This window comes from Euleptes europaea, chromosome 19 (genome assembly GCF_029931775.1).
Source record: "Euleptes europaea isolate rEulEur1 chromosome 19, rEulEur1.hap1, whole genome shotgun sequence".
NCBI classification, from domain to species: domain Eukaryota; kingdom Metazoa; phylum Chordata; class Lepidosauria; order Squamata; family Sphaerodactylidae; genus Euleptes; species Euleptes europaea.
Window position 1 is genome coordinate 13886375 of NC_079330.1, and position 15273 is coordinate 13901647.

Consider the following 15273-nt stretch of genomic DNA (forward strand, 5'->3'; position numbering starts at 1 on the left):
AAATCCTCTCTCTTGTCCTGGTCTGTGGAGTGGGAATGTGTATGGGGAAAGCACTTTGCACATGCTCAGAGGCTACCTGGACCCTGCAAACCCCCCCCAAAACCCCAGAGGTTGCATTCAAGCCCTCGGGGGAGGGGCTGTGGCTCAGTGGTAGAGCATCTGCTTGGCGTGCAGAAGGTCCCGGGTTCAACCCCCGTCATCTCCAGTTCAAGGGACTAGGCAGGTAGGTGAGGTGGAAGACCCCTGCCTGAGACCCCGAGAGCCGCTGCCGGTCTGAGCAGACAATACTGACTTGTATGGACCAAGGGTCTGATTCAGCATAAGGCAGCTCCATGTGTTCAAGTCGGGAGCTGGAAAACCCGACGGCGCCGCGTCTTTACCAGGGTTTTAACCCCTTCCTCCCTGCAGCGTCCGTCCCGGGAAGGGGGAGGAGTTGGCCAGCCCGGGGAGGGGCAGAGGGGCGGCTGTCGGGAACCGAGGCAGGCAGACGGCAGGAGGAGCTGGAGGCGCAGGAGCTCGGAGACGGAGCGAGGCAGCGGGCGGGAGGCGAGGCCGGAGGGACTCGGTGCCAAGCCTTGTCCCGGAGGCGCCGCCGAGCCCCAGCCGCTCAGGGGGGCGAGAAAGGCGGAGCTCGAGGGGAACCCCCCGCCCCGGTCCCAGCTCCTCCTTCCCCCGGACTAAGCGGCTCAGGAGCAGAAGGGAGCGGGCTGGGCTGCCGTCGGAGGAGGAGCCACCAAGCCCCAACCGCTCAAGGGGGGCAGAAGGGCGGCGTTCGAGGGGGCGGGCGAGAAAGTGCTGGGACACCCCCCCCCCTGGTTCCAGCTCCTCCTTCCCCCGGACTAAGCAGCTCAGGAGCAGAAAGGAGCGGGCCGGGCCGCCGTCGGAGGAGCCGCCGAGCCGCAACCTCTCAAGGGGGCGAGAAGGGGCCGGGACTCCCCCCCTGGTTCCAGCTCCTCCTTTCCCCGGACTAAGCAGCTCAGGAGCAGAAAGGAGCGGCCCGGGCTGCCGTCGGAGGAGGAGCCGCCGAGTCCCAGCCGCTCAAGGGGGGCAGAAGGGCGGCGTTGGAGGGGGCGGGCGAGAAAGTGCTGGGACCCCCCCCCCCCCGGTTCCAGCTCCTCCTTCTCCCGGACTAAGCGGCTCAGGAACAGAAGGGAGCGGGCCGGGCTGCCGTCGGAGGAGGAGCCGCCGAGCCCCAGCCGCTCAAGGGGGGCAGAAGGGCGGCGTTGGAGGGGGCGGGCGAGAAAGTGCTGGGACCCCCCCCCCCCGGTTCCAGCTCCTCCTTCTCCCGGACTAAGCGGCTCAGGAACAGAAGGGAGCGGGCCGGGCTGCCGTCGGAGGAGGAGCCGCCGAGCCCCAGCCGCTCAGGGGGGCGAGAAGGGCGGAGTTCGAGGGGAAACCCCCCCCCCCGGTCCCAGCTCCTCCTTCCCCTCCTACCCCTGGACTAAGCGGCTCAAGAGCAGGCCGGGCCGCCGCCGCCGCCGTCGGAGGAGCCGCCGAGCCCCAACCTCTCAAGGGGGCGAGAAGCCCCCCGCCCCGGTCCCAGCTCCTCCTTCCCCCGGACTAAGCGGCACAAGAGCAGAAGGGAGCGGGCCGGGCTGCCGTCGGAGGAGGGGCGGCGTTGGAGGGGGCGGCCGCCGCGGTCGCCACTCCTCCTTCCCGGGGCAGCGGGGTGCGAGGCCGGCGCGCGGGGCATGGCGCGGCCCCTGCGGTGAAGGGGGCTGGGCTGCCGTCGGGGGGCCATGGCCCTGGAGCGGGCGCTGCAGGCGGCCCGCCAGGGGGACGTGGAGACGCTGAAGGCGCTGCAGGGCGAGGGGCTGCTGCCGCCCGCCGCGCTGCGGGACCCGCTGGGCGCCTCGCCCGCCCACCACGCCGCCCGCGCCGGCAAGCTCAACTGCCTGCGCTACCTGGTGGAGGAGGCCGGCCTGGCCGGCGGCGGACGGGCCCGCAACGGCGCCTCGCCCGCCCACGACGCCGCCGCCACCGGCCACCTGGCCTGCCTGCAGTGGCTGCTCGCCCAGGGAGGCGGCCGCGTCCAGGTAGGCGCAGGGACGGACGGAGGGAGCGCCGCCCCGTCGCACCTGTGGCCCGGGGCTTCAGTCAGAATGACCATGTCCACTTTGGAGGGGAATGGGAGGCGTGGAGCATTTACTGGGAAAATCAACCCCTAACGGGACCGTTTAAAGGATATTCTTTGATGTAATCCCTCCCATACAATTTGTATCATGGTTACATTAAGGTACCGCATTTAGCAAAGTTTAACAAGATAAGATAAGTACCGTATAGATCAATTAAATAATATGTGGATTAATTTTGTTAGCAAAAGCATATACAATTTATTTTTAGATGGAAAAGAGGGAGGGCGAAGTCTTTTTAAGTTTAAATTACTATTATTTTTTTGTTTTTTACTACTTTTATCAATTTTTTCATAAATAGATGTTGATGTATATGTTGATATATTAAATGAAGAAAATAATATATATATATATAATTATATATATATATATAATTTTCTTCATTTAATATATCAACATATACATCAACATCTATTTACGAAAAAATTGATAAAAGTAGTAAAACACACACACACATTTATATATATATATATATATATATATATATATATATATATATATATATATATATATATATGAACCTGTGGCCCATGGGCTGGCCAAAAAGCCGAGCGGGGATCGTTTCGGGGAGCTGGGGGCCCTTGCCCACCTCCTGAATCATGCGCTTGCGAGCCCCCCTTTCTGTGCACTTTAAAGAGCGTTTGCAAGTGGGGTGTTGCCGTTTCGTTCAGTGCAATCCGTAGGAGGGAAGGCGGCGCGGTACAGCCCGATCTGGTCCGATCTCGGAAGCTGAGCAAGGTCAGCCCTGGTTAGTATTTGGATGGGAGACCACCCAGGAAGACCAGGGTTGCTGTGCAGAGGAAAGAGCAAGAGTCCAGTTGCACCTTAAAGACGAACAAAAAGCTCAAGCTGTGACTCACGAAAGCTCATACCCTGCCAGAAAATATTTTTGTTAGTCTTTAAGGTGCTACTGGACTCTTGCTCTTTTCTACTACTGCAGACAGACTAACACGGCTACCCACTGTGCAGAGGAAGGCACTGGCAAACCGCCTCTGTTGGTCTCTTGAAAACCCCAAAAAGGGGGTCGCCAAGTCGGCTGCGACTTGACAGCACTTTACACACACACACACACACACACTACAATCCAGCGGCAAAAGTGCATTGAAAGGGGATTGAAAGTGCATCATTCAGGATGTCTGAAAGTGGCCCATGGCAGGGAGGATCTTGGGAGGGATTCGGCTTCAGGGCTTGGTCGGAATGGGTGCGGTAGAAAGGGAAGAAGAGTTGGTTTTTATATGCCGACTTTTTCCATGGCTTAAGGGACACTCAAACGGGCTTACAATCGCCTTTCCCTTCCCCTTCTTAAAACAGTCACCCTGGGAGGTAGGTGGGACTGAGAGAGCTCGAAGAGAGCGGTGACTAGCCCAAGGACACCCAGCGGGCTTTATATGTAAGAGCGGGGGAATCAAACCTTGTCAAACCAGATTAGCCTCCGCTGCTCTTGCGGAGGAGTGGGGGATCAAACCTGGTTCTCCAGATCAGACTCCACGGCTCTTAACCACTACACCATGCCGACTCTTCTGAGCAGGTGCAGAGTCCTTCCCCCCCCAAAGCTGTCATTTTCTCCAGCCAGCACAGTCACAAGGGATGCCTTTTCCTCTAGGGTTTGAGCCAGGTCCAGCACCTTGCTGGTTGTCAATCGCTGAAATGTATGGTTGATCATAATAGTCATGCCTGGAAGGAAAGACTGGCATTCCTAGGAGCATGCACAGAGTGCCCATCTTATTCCGCTAAACATAGAATCATAGAGCTGGAAGGGGCCACACAGGCCATCTAGTCCAACCCCCCTGCTCAATGCAGGTTCAGCCTAGAGAGCATCCTTGACAAGTATTTGTCCAGCCGCTGCTTAAAGACTGCCAGTGAGGGGGAGCTCACCACCTCCCTAGGTAGCTGATTCCACTGTAGAACAACTCTTACTGTAGTAAAGTTTCCCCTAATATCCAGCTGGTACCTTTCCGCCTGCAATTTAAACCCATTATTGCGAGTCCTGCCCTCTGCTGCCAACAGGAACTGCTCCCTGCCCTCCTCTAAGTGGCAGCCCTTCAAATACTGGGAGCTAGCTGGTATCAGCATAAAAGTATGACTTCTCCCTTATCATGGGTGCTGTTTGTAATTTTTCTGTGTTTTTTTGGGGGGGCGGGGAGAACAACATTCAGTGAGTCAACCCCGGGGGGGGGGAAGGAATTCCAGGGGGGTACCAAAACAAACGAGAATCATGCGGCCTCTTGCAAATGTACGGAAGCCTAAACTTCCACGGACTAGATCCCTTTCATCAGATGCCTCTGACGAAGGAAGCATCTGCTGTGGTAAATCTGTGCTCCTTTAAGGAAGTGCATGGTTTCAGCGCATGGGATAAGTGTGCGGGCTGGCTATAGAGGCATTCTTCAGTTCTGAGCTGCACATTGTCTGAAATATCGGGGAGACTGTCTCTCGCTCCCACCTTGTTCAAGAAGCGAGGACCGGGCCGTTCCATACACAACATGGCAGCAAATCTGGATTTGCCTCCCCATGCACCCCTGGCAGGAGGCTGCAGCCAATCCGGGCTCTCCACGGAGCGTCCCTGCGCAGGGCATGTGTTTCCAAATGTCAGTCCTGCGTAACACCTTAATACCTTGAAACAGGTGTCCCTTGGGTGACTCAGCCGCTGGGGGGGGGCATACATGGACTTAGAGGTCCACTCACCTGTATCACGGCAGGGCCTGTTCTATGGCTTGAGCGTTTATGTTGGAAATAAGTCCCGGGGCCGAGATTGTATTTGTTTGTTTATTTCATTGATACCTTACCTTTTTCTCTGGTGGGGATCTAAAGTTACTTACTTGTCCTCTCTCCTCTCCTCCATTTTACCCTCACAATAACCCTGTGAGGTAGACTGGGCGGTGTATGTGCGACTGGCCCAGCGTTACCCAGCAAGCTTCCATGGCAGAATGGAATGCAGAAAAGAGCAACCAAAATGATCAGTGGGCTAGAGCAACTGCCCCGTGAGGAGCGGTTAAAACGCTTAGGGCTGTTTAGCTTGGAAAGAAGGCGGTTAAGAGGAGACATGATAGAGGTCTCTGTAAAATTATGCATGGTTTGGAGAGAGTGGACCGGGAGAAGCTTCTCTCCCTCTCTCCTAATACTAGAACATGGGGTCATCTGCTGAAGCTGGTGACAGATTCAAAAGTGATAAAAGGAAGTATTTCTTCACACAATGCATAGTTGAATTGTGGAACTCCCTGCCCCAGGATGTGGTGATGGCCGCCAGCTTGGAAGGCTTTAAGAAGGAAGTGGCCATGTTCATGGAGGAGAGGGCTATCCATGGCTACTAGTTAAAATGGATACTAGTCATGATGCATACCTATTCTCTTCATGACCAGAGGAGCATGCCGAATATATTAGGTGCTTTGGAACACAGGCAGGATGGTGCTGCTGCAGCCATCTTGTTTGTGGGCTTCCTAGAGGCACCTGGTTGGCCACTGTGTGAACAGACTGCTGGACTTGATGGGCCTGGGTTTGATCCTTCATGGCTTTTCTTGTGTTCATATGATGTTAGCTGGGTTTCCCAGATCCTAGTCCAGCCCTCTAACCACTATACCACACTGGCTCTCGACATTATGACCCTCAGCTGCAGTTGACCCCAGCCCCCTCCCCTTTTGAGTCTAGACCAGTGGTTCCCAACCATTTTTTGACCAGGGACCACTAGGACTTTTTTGTTCGGTGCAGGGACCCCAAGGTTCAAAATTAAAATTCCAACAATTTGAAAATAAACTTTAATTATAACTGTTAGTTAAACATTAAACTTAGAATAATATTTGAATATATATATTTTTATAATAGAGAACTTTTAATTGAAAATATTAATTTATTATGGGTTTATAACTTTCTTTCACGGACCTTAATTTAGTTCTCGCGGACCCCTAGGGTCCACGGACCCCTGGTTGGGAACCAGTGGTCTAGACGTATTAGACCCTTAAAGTTTTGCTGCTTGTTGCAAACAGCCCAGTGGGGTTTAGAGCTTCAAGATGACTCTGCCAGACAGACGCTTTTAGGGGAAGAACACAGTGGGGGAGGACCGCAGGGCTGTCAATGTGCTCTGCAGCAACCTGGTCACCTATGGCGAGTAAGAATTACTATTAGGTGACCAATCAGGGAAGTTTATCAAAAATTGGCTCCCACCCCACCGCTCCTTTTAAGCTGCAAGTATATATATGAGAAGGAGGGTAGTAAAAGATATTGTGGGCAGATAACCTTTTGGGACTTGCTTGCAAGACTTTGTAGGGTCTTAAAAGAGACAGGTCCCTACCCCAAGAACTTTGCATTTCAGTAGCAGGGTTGCCTATGCTCTTCAGAAGAAGTTAGGGGAGGGGCTGTAGCTCAGGGGTAGAGCATCTGCTTGGCATGCAGAAGGTCCCAGGTTCAGTCCCTGGCATCTCCAGTTAAAGAGACTAGGCAAGTAGGTGATGTGAAAGACCCCTGCCTGAGTTCCTGGAGAGCCACTGCCGGTCTGAGTAGACAATACTGACTTGGATGGACCAAGGATCTGATTCAGTATAAGGCAGCTTCATGTGTTCAGGTTCTGTGAGAGGTAGAGGCAAAATGGGTGTTAGAGGTTAGTTCCCTTGGTTGGAGTGGCGGGCAGGACCACTGGGGGGGGGGTAGCAAGTGGGAGAAAACTCCAAGGGCCCTAGTAATGCATGGTGCCCGTGTAACTGGGCAAGTTATGTGACTTGCATTATTTCAGTTATTGGGTTGGATCTGATGATGCTCGGGGGGGGGATCTTTGTCTGGTGCCCCATAGAAGCTCTTGGGTGGGTGGGGGGCTGGTGTCAGGGCCCAAGCATAATTTCTTGGGGAGTAGTACAAATTTACAACAAGATCCCCCCCACCCCAATCTGATTTTGTTTTGAACATGCAATCACGCGAGTCATGATGCTGGTTGGGAAAGCTGATGTCCTCAAGGAAAGGGGTCTGCTTATTTTGGAGGGAGCAAGGTTGTATTTTGCAGATCAGGTAAAGGATTTTGAGATGCTTGTAGACCAGGCTCTGTTATTTGAGAAACAGGCACCTTTTACCAGCTACATCTGGTTCGTCAACTCAGCCCCTGTGATGGATTCAGCCGACCTGACCACACTGATGCAAGCTTTTGTAACCTTATGGTTGGACTACTGTAATATATTTTTATGTGGGGCTGCCCTTGAAGACACCCTGGAAACTCCGATGGATACAAACCTCAGTGGCCAATCGGCTGTTAACAGCTGGCTAGTGCGAACGTGTTTCGCCCGTTCTAGATCAGCTACGATGGTTTCCTGTTTGTTTGCGAGCTCGGTCAAAAGTGTTGAGGCTTACCTGTAAAACTCTTCACGGCCTGGGAGCCAGGTCATGAAGAGTTTTACAGGTAACCCTCGGCACTTTCAACTGAGCTCGCAAACCAAACAGGAAACTGTGGGAGCCGGGTCATGAAGGACCATCTCTCTTCGTGTGACCCTGTGTCCCAGATACATTGCTTGCTCCTTGCCGTCTTTCTGCCCAAATGTCCTCCACCATAAAACTGTTGACTGGGCTGCTGGTGGAGATGAGAGAACGCTTCCTGTTCAGATGTTTGGGAAGTGATGCTGGGAGAAAAATGGGTTGGGGTGTGAAAAATGGGCAGGTTGGGGAAGGGGCAACTGCATGAATATAGGCAGAACTGCATAGGGAGGGACATGGAATTTCCTTTCCCTTAAGTCCTTGTGGGGTCTCCTTATTTGCTTTATCTGTACTGGCTGCCAGATAGTGTCTGGACTCCCTGGGTCTGGTATTAATGTATAAAGCCTTAACTGGTTTGGGATCAAAGTTCCTTAAGGCTTGATTTCTCCTACATCGTCGTACCTGAACATGGAGGTCATTTTTAGAAGTCCCTCTCTCTTGGGGATGCAGAAAGTGGCCGGGAGAGGAAGGGGCCTTTTTGGTAGCAGCCCCTTGGCCATGAAGTAGAGTTCCCAGGGAGATTTGCACAGCTCCCTTCCTGGTGTTGAAAACAGCTCTTTTAAAGAGGGCCTTTGGGCTCAGGAAAAGAGCCGGGCTGGTTTTTCCAGCTGCAGAAACTTCCTGGCATTTTATTTGGGTGGCTAATTTTAGCTTTCTCATGTTGAAATTGGGGGTGCCTTTTCTGATGACGATTGCGGTGCTTTTCTGCTAATCTGATAGTTTTGTGTTTTCGGGTTTTAATGATTTGTTGTGCGATTTGGGTGCAGATAACTAAACAAACTCTCTGCCCCATGAGCCTGTTCGTGTTACACAGATTTGGGAATTGCTGCAGGAGATTTTTCTGGCCTAGGCAGGGTGTGACTCTGCGTAAAGCAACCCCATTTGTTCTCTTTGGGTTTTGGATCCCTGGGATTTCTTCACGCCGACCTCTTTGGGCTGTTGCTCTCCTTTGGGTCAGTTTCCACCAACGTGAAAGGAAAATGCTATAGCTGAAAAACCAGCTCTTGTATTGCCCCTTTTCAATAGTTTTGCTGGGCCATATGCCCAAGATCCCTTTTTCAGACCGGCTGTGTCCCTGCCCTCTTCAGTCAGTGGACTCTTTGGTACATATCCTTTTGCACTGTCCTTACGTATAGCAACTTAGGCTAAAATGGATTATATCATGTTTTACCAAATGCTCCACATCTTCTCGAGCAACTTTGGAGCAAAAGGTTCAGTTCCTCTGACCCCCCAGCGTACTTATTTTGTTGCTCGTTTTTGGGAGGCTGCAGAGAAGAGACAAAGGGAGGTGTTTTTAGAGATGGGTCTTATTTAAGTGTTATGGTTTTATCGTTCAAGACCTCAGTCTACGAACAATGGGGAAGAAAAAGAAAATAGAAGAAATCAGCTCTTGTATGTATGAATATGCATGGGAGGTATACACTATATTGTCCCCCACCCAGTAAAGGTACAAGTAGACCATTGAGGCCAAGAGAGGAAGGTTTTTTGCTGGTCAAGTCTGTGTCTTTTCCCTCCTCCCTCAAGCACAATATAGTACATTTTGGTTCAGACAGGAAATGAAGGTTGGGGGGGAGCATTCTGATGGATCAGCCGCGCTCAGATAACGTATTCTGTTTCTAGCCATCCATGACCTGATTGACTGGTAATCTGTCTGCTTCAGGGTTTCCCCTGGGATGGTTTGATCATGTAAAAGGGCCCTTGCCTTTGCGGCTGGGGTCCTGCCTCCGAATCTCACGTGGGTACTTAGAACTAGGCACATATTTTAAAGCCCTCGTTTAAATAATAAAAAAATAATTTCTGATTGAAGCCTCTTGCTGAGCTGTTTAAGGGCAGGCTATTGCCAAGCAGGGGGGAGGACTCTTCTTTTCTTTCAGATCCCCCAATTGTACATGTGCACTAAAACAGATGTTTAATATCCTGATTTTCAGTGTTCTTCAAAGGAGCTAGCTCACTGTGAGTAAAATCCACCCTTCTGTGTAGTGGTTACAGCATTGGGCTTGGATCGGAGAGACCCCGGTTCAAACCTCCACTCTGCCATGGGAGCTTGCTGGGTGACTTTGGGCTAGTTGCTTACTCTCAGCCTGACCTACGCTACAGGGTTGTTGTGACGAGGGTAAAACAGAGGAGCATGAGGTCCTAAACAGCTTTGGGGAGAAGAGCGGGGTAGAAATCTAAATAAATACAGATACATTATTAGATGCTGAGAATACATGGGTGTGCATTTGGTGGTCTGTGTTGGCCCAAACACTTGAAGTGGTGGAGGTTCTAGGCTATTTCCTACAGAAGGTCAGAAGACGTTGCGGAACTAGCCCTTCTGGTGATCTGCACAGTATTTTATTTTTGACAATATTTATAGAAGAAGAGTTGGTTTTTATATGTTGACTTCCTCTACTTTTTAAGGAGAATCGAACTGGCTTACAATCTCCTTCCCTTCCTCTCTTCACAACAGACACCCTATGAGGTAGGTGGGGCTGAGAGAGTTCAGAGAGAGCTGTGACTAGCCAAAGGCCCCCCAGATGGTTTCATGTGGAGGAGTGGGGAATCAAACCCGGTTCTCCAGATTAGAGTCCAGCACTCTTAACCACCCCACCATGCTGGCTCCCTACCCTCATAAGGACAACCAAGGTGGATGACAAATGAAAATTTACATAATAGCAGCCATTAAAACCAACAAAAGCACACCATTAAAACAATTAAAACCGGAGGTAAAATGCATAAAGAAACATAAAAACAGTTAAACTCTGGTCTGGAAGGAGGGCCCTAACTTCACAAAAGGGTTTGTTGTCCCAGGATCAGGCCTGAAAGTGTTTTGAATGCTCTAACTGGGTTTGATTCCCCACTTCTCCACATGAGCGGCAGACGCTAATCTGGTGAACTGGATTTATTTCCCCACTCCTACACATGAAGCCAGCTGGATGACCTTGGGCTAGTCACACTCTCTCAGCCCCACCTACCTCCCAGGGAGTCTGTTATGGGGAGGGGAAGGTGATTGTAAGTCGGTTTGATTCTTCCTTAAGCGGTAGAGAAAGTCGGCATATAAAAACCAACTCCTCTTCTTCTTTTCTTTCCGCCGGCTACAGCATCCTCCAAAGCGGCACATCCCGTGCTCCTTGGTGCAGCCTGATTACCTGGGTTGTGTTTTGCCCCTCACAGGACACGGACAATTCCGGCGCCACGGTCTTGCACCTGGCGGCTCGATTCGCCCACCACGAAGTGATCGACTGGCTCCTCCGCTTCGGGGGCAGCGACCCGCTGGCAGCCACGGACACGGGCGTGTTGCCGGTTCACTACGCCGCAGCCAAAGGAGACTTCCCTTCCTTGCGACTCCTCATCGGGCACTGCCCCAGGTAAGAGAGGGAAAGAAAGGTTCACCCTGGGAGGGAGCACGGGCAAGTTGGGTTTCTCAGAGCCCATTGGGAGAGATTGCAGTGTGCTTAGGGCCACCAGCTTTGCTGTACGGCCACCAGTGGATGGATACGCAAGGTATCGGTGTGCCTGAAATGCCTGCATCTCCCCTGGCACTCCGTGAATGCGCCTTTCAATGTGACAGTGCATGTTTGAAATCGAAAGTGAGATATTCTGGATGTTCTGCTGCAGAATGGAATAGCGTGTGTGCATGGTGTTGAGAACGGATTAGTCTCTGCCCCGTTGCACAGGGAGAAAAAGAAAGTGTTCCACACAGATGCTGGGAGTCAGCATGGTGTAGTGGTTAAGAGCGGTGGACTCTGATCTGGAGAACCGGGTTTGATTCCCCACTCCTCCACATGAGCGGCAGACTCTAATCTGGTGAACCGGGTTGGTTTCTCCACTTCTCCACACGCAGCCTGCTGGGTGACCTTGAGCCAGTCACAGTTCTCTCCGAACTCTCTCGGCCCCATCTACCTCACAAGGTGTCTGTGGTGGGGAGAGGACGCGAAGGAGATTATAAACTGGTTTCAGACTTCTTAAAGGTAGTAGAGGAAGGCACTGGCAAACCACCTCTGTTTGTCTCTTGCCATGAAACCCCCCCCCAAAAAAAAGGGGTCGCCATAAGTCAGCTGCGACTTGACAGCACTTTACACACACACACACAAAGGTAGTAGTAGTATTAGTAGAAGAAAAAGAGTTGGTTTTCATATGCCGACTTTCTCTACCTTTAAAGGATAATCAAACCGGCTTACAATCTCCTTCCCTTCCCTCCCCACAACAGACACCTTGTGAGGTAGGTGGGGCTGAGAGAGCTCTAAGAGAGCTGTGATTTGCCCAAGGTCACCCAGATGGCTTTGTAGGAGTGGGGAAACCAACCCGGTTCACCAGATTAGAGTCTGCCACTCATGTAGAGGAGTGGGGAATCAAACCCGGTTCTCTAGATCAGAGTCTGCCACTCCTAACCATTACACCACGCTGGCTAGAGAAAAGTGAGGTATAAAAACCAGTTCTTCTTTTTCTGAGGTCCCAAGCTGCCACACTAGCGGGAACTAGGCAGGGTCCCACCGGACCACCCTTGCCTAGCTTTTTTCTCTTCTTTTTGTGTCTTTGCTTTCTGTAATGTGGGCCTCTGTCTCTAAAGGTTATTGGACAGGTGGGTTGATTTTCATGGCTCAAAGCTGGTCCATAAACCCACTGCCCCTCCCCTTCCCCCACCTCTTGCCTTCTCCCATGCTCATTTGACATTTTGGTGACTGGAAATGGAGAGGGCGACTTTGATTCCATTCAAGAGTGTCGGAACCCGATAGGGGACTTTTCTCTACCTGCGACTGGCCCATTCAGCTCCTAAGCAAGCTGATGCATAGTGTTGCACCCATCAAGTGATAAATATTCATGTGCGCACTAGGCCTGGGAAGCATCTCTATGCGTCACGGCTATTGCTTGTATGCGGCGGCTGCGGTATATGGCGCCACTGTGGGGAGACCTTAGCATGGTGGAACTAATGGGTGTGTTTTCATGGTATAGAAGGTGTCTTATCTTCTGGGCGGGTGTGTCAGGGTTAGGTTCGGAGCACCCCAGAGGGCTTGGGGGAAGAAAGATATTTCCCCCCACAAGCCTATGAAAGTCTATTGAAATGGTGTGCAGAGACACACGAACACTCTGCTGTACATTGTTCTTAAATGAAAAGCCACATACAAGCTTCAGTCAGAGTTGAAGAGGGTGGGAGGCTGTTCAGTTCTTCTCTTTCCTGCAGTTTTTCCACTGCAAATGTCTTCTCCCCAGCTGCTCTATGTGGGAGAGAAAGGGCCCCCTCATAGGGGCCCACATGTTCTCTTCTTGCATGGAGAAAAATAACTCATTTTTACGGCCCTCGTTTGGTTGCCCATGCCATCTGAGGTTAGGTGGATGGCAACTCGAGAAAGGGCCTTCTTGGTTGTGGCACCAAAACTGTGGAATTCCACCTCCAGAGAGACACATCTGTCTCCCTCTTATCATCATCTTCTGCCAATGGGTGAGGACTTCTTTTAGTCTTCTTGGCCTTCCTCCCTTATTGGGTTGTTACGTATGTTGATCTGTTTATGGGGTGTGTGTTTTTTGTTTTTTGTTTTTTTAAATTGAATGTCTTATTTTATATAGACTTTATTGTTAGTTGAAATTTTTAGTGTTTTGGTGTTCACCTATTGGGGTGGAAAGGTGGGATAGAAATGTTTTAAATAAATGAGCGGTGGGCAAGTTGATTTGCAGGAGATAAATTAAACCATGGGATTCGCTTCCAGAGGAACGTAGTGGTGGCCCCGAGTATGCATAGCTTTAGAAAGGGATATGGCTGGCCTTTATGCTCTGGGGATCGGCCTTTCCAGGGCAACTGGTTGGCCATTGCATGACACAGGATGCCGGACAAGATGGACCACTTGTCCTCTAGGCTCTTCTTGTCTTCTTAGAGCAGGCAATATGGTAAATTGTGTTTCTGCTTAAATTATAGTAATTTAGGTGTAATTTTGCATCTAGGAATGTCAATTGGCTTGTGCAAGCGTTGCCCTCTTTTGTATGCTTTTTGAGAAGTCCTGTCCCTTAAATCTTTTGGCCTCCCCCCTGTATGTAAGGTCTGTTGATGCTTAACTTGTATTGTGATGTCATGATGTCCCACGTTTCCATGGTCCTGCTTCGCAGTACATGCAGTGATGGTGGGGGAATGTATGGAATGTAGTGAAATTATGAGGCTAGGGCACAGTATGGAGTGAATGTGCGGGGGAATCAAAGTTTTTCTGGCTGCTGAGTTTGGAGACAGTCACAGGCTTGGAGTGACAGCCCGTTGGACCTTCTTGACCTAAAGGGCCTGCCAAAGGATCAAATCCTGCCCCTTAGCGGAGAGGGGCAGAGCCTTGGATAGGCACCTGCTTGGGAGAGTGGGAGTTAGCAGAGCATGGGGGATGTATAATTGGTGAGGTGGAGGCAGATTCCAGCTCCTGAAGCCCTGACCTCTGAGCCCCTGGGGAGGGACTGTGGCTCAGTGGTAGAGCATCTGCTTGGCATGCAGAAGGTCTCAGGTTCAATCCCCGGCATCCCCAGTTAAAGGGACTAGGCAGGTAGGTGATGTGAAAAACCTCTGCCTGAGACCCTGGAGAGCCGCTGCTGGTCTGAGTAGACAATACTGACTTTGATGGACCAAGGGTCTGATTCAGTATTAGGAAGCTTCATGTGTTCATGTGAGTCAGTTGGGAGTCCGTTCTCTTCCTCTGGATTGTCTGCCGAGTAGTTAATGCTGGGCCTTGGATTGAACCGATGTCACTGTGGTTCCTGAAGTTGACTCCTTCTGACGCACACACGTCAGTAGAGGCCTCCTTGGGCTTAGGATTGCCACCAGGGATAGCAAAGAGATTTGGAGCCTGACAAATGACACCTCATTCTGCTGTAGGGGAAGGGCCATGGCTCAACGGTAGAGCATCTGCTTGGCATGCAGAAAGTCTCAGGTTCAGTCCCCGGCATCTCCAGTTAAAAGGGCCAGGTGGTAGGTGATGCGAAAGACCTCCACTTGAAATACTGGAAGAGCCACTGCCAGTCTGAGTAGACAATACTGACCTTGATGGATGGATGGTCTGATTCAGTATAAGGTAGCTTCATGTGTACTGCTTGGGGCAGTGTGATCTTGATAACTCATCAGTGCAGTCCTTACCAGAACTACATCCTTTTAAATCCATTGACTTCAGTGGGTTTAGAGGGGTGTAACTCTGTTTATGATCACACTGCATGTTAGGTATGTATACTCCTAAAGGTAAAGGCTGCCCCCTGTGCAAGCATAGGAGAGGGGCTGTGGCTCAGTGGTAGAGCATCTGATTGGCATGCAGAAGGTCCCAGGTTCAATCCCCAGCATCTCCAGTTAAAGGGACTAGGCAAGTAGGTGATGTGAAAGACCTCTGCCTGAGACCCTGGAGAGCCGCTGCCAGTCTGAGTAGACAATACTGACTTTGATGGACCAAGGGTCTGATTCAGTATAAGGCAGCTTCATGTGTTCACAGGGTCATTCCTGATCTATGGGGTGACTCCACATCATGACAATTACTAGGCAGACTATGTTTACGGGGTGGTTTGCCATCGCCTTCTCCAGTCATCTACACTTTACCCATACAGAGAAAATGTCAGGTGTCCCTGCCTGCCTGCATTGTTCTGTTTGGAAAAGTTTACCCTTAAGCCACGGCCCCTTCCTCGATTGTGATTCAGTTTAAGGTGCAGGACAGTGGCTCAGGGTTAAATTGCCTGCTTGGCATGCAGAAGGGTTCTGTTTCAATCT

General features: G+C 51.1%; 1 protein-coding gene across 1 annotated transcript in view; it reads left to right on the top strand.

Moving 5' to 3' along the window:
• Positions 1-1739: 1739 nt before the first annotated feature.
• Positions 1740-15273, top strand: part of ESPN (espin) — a 107005-nt gene continuing 93471 nt past the window's right edge. Inside the window, exons 1-2 of the mRNA XM_056865078.1 lie at positions 1740-2036; positions 10731-10924. Coding sequence (XP_056721056.1) covers positions 1740-2036; positions 10731-10924 — 491 coding nt within the window. The remainder of the gene's footprint in view (positions 2037-10730; positions 10925-15273) is intronic.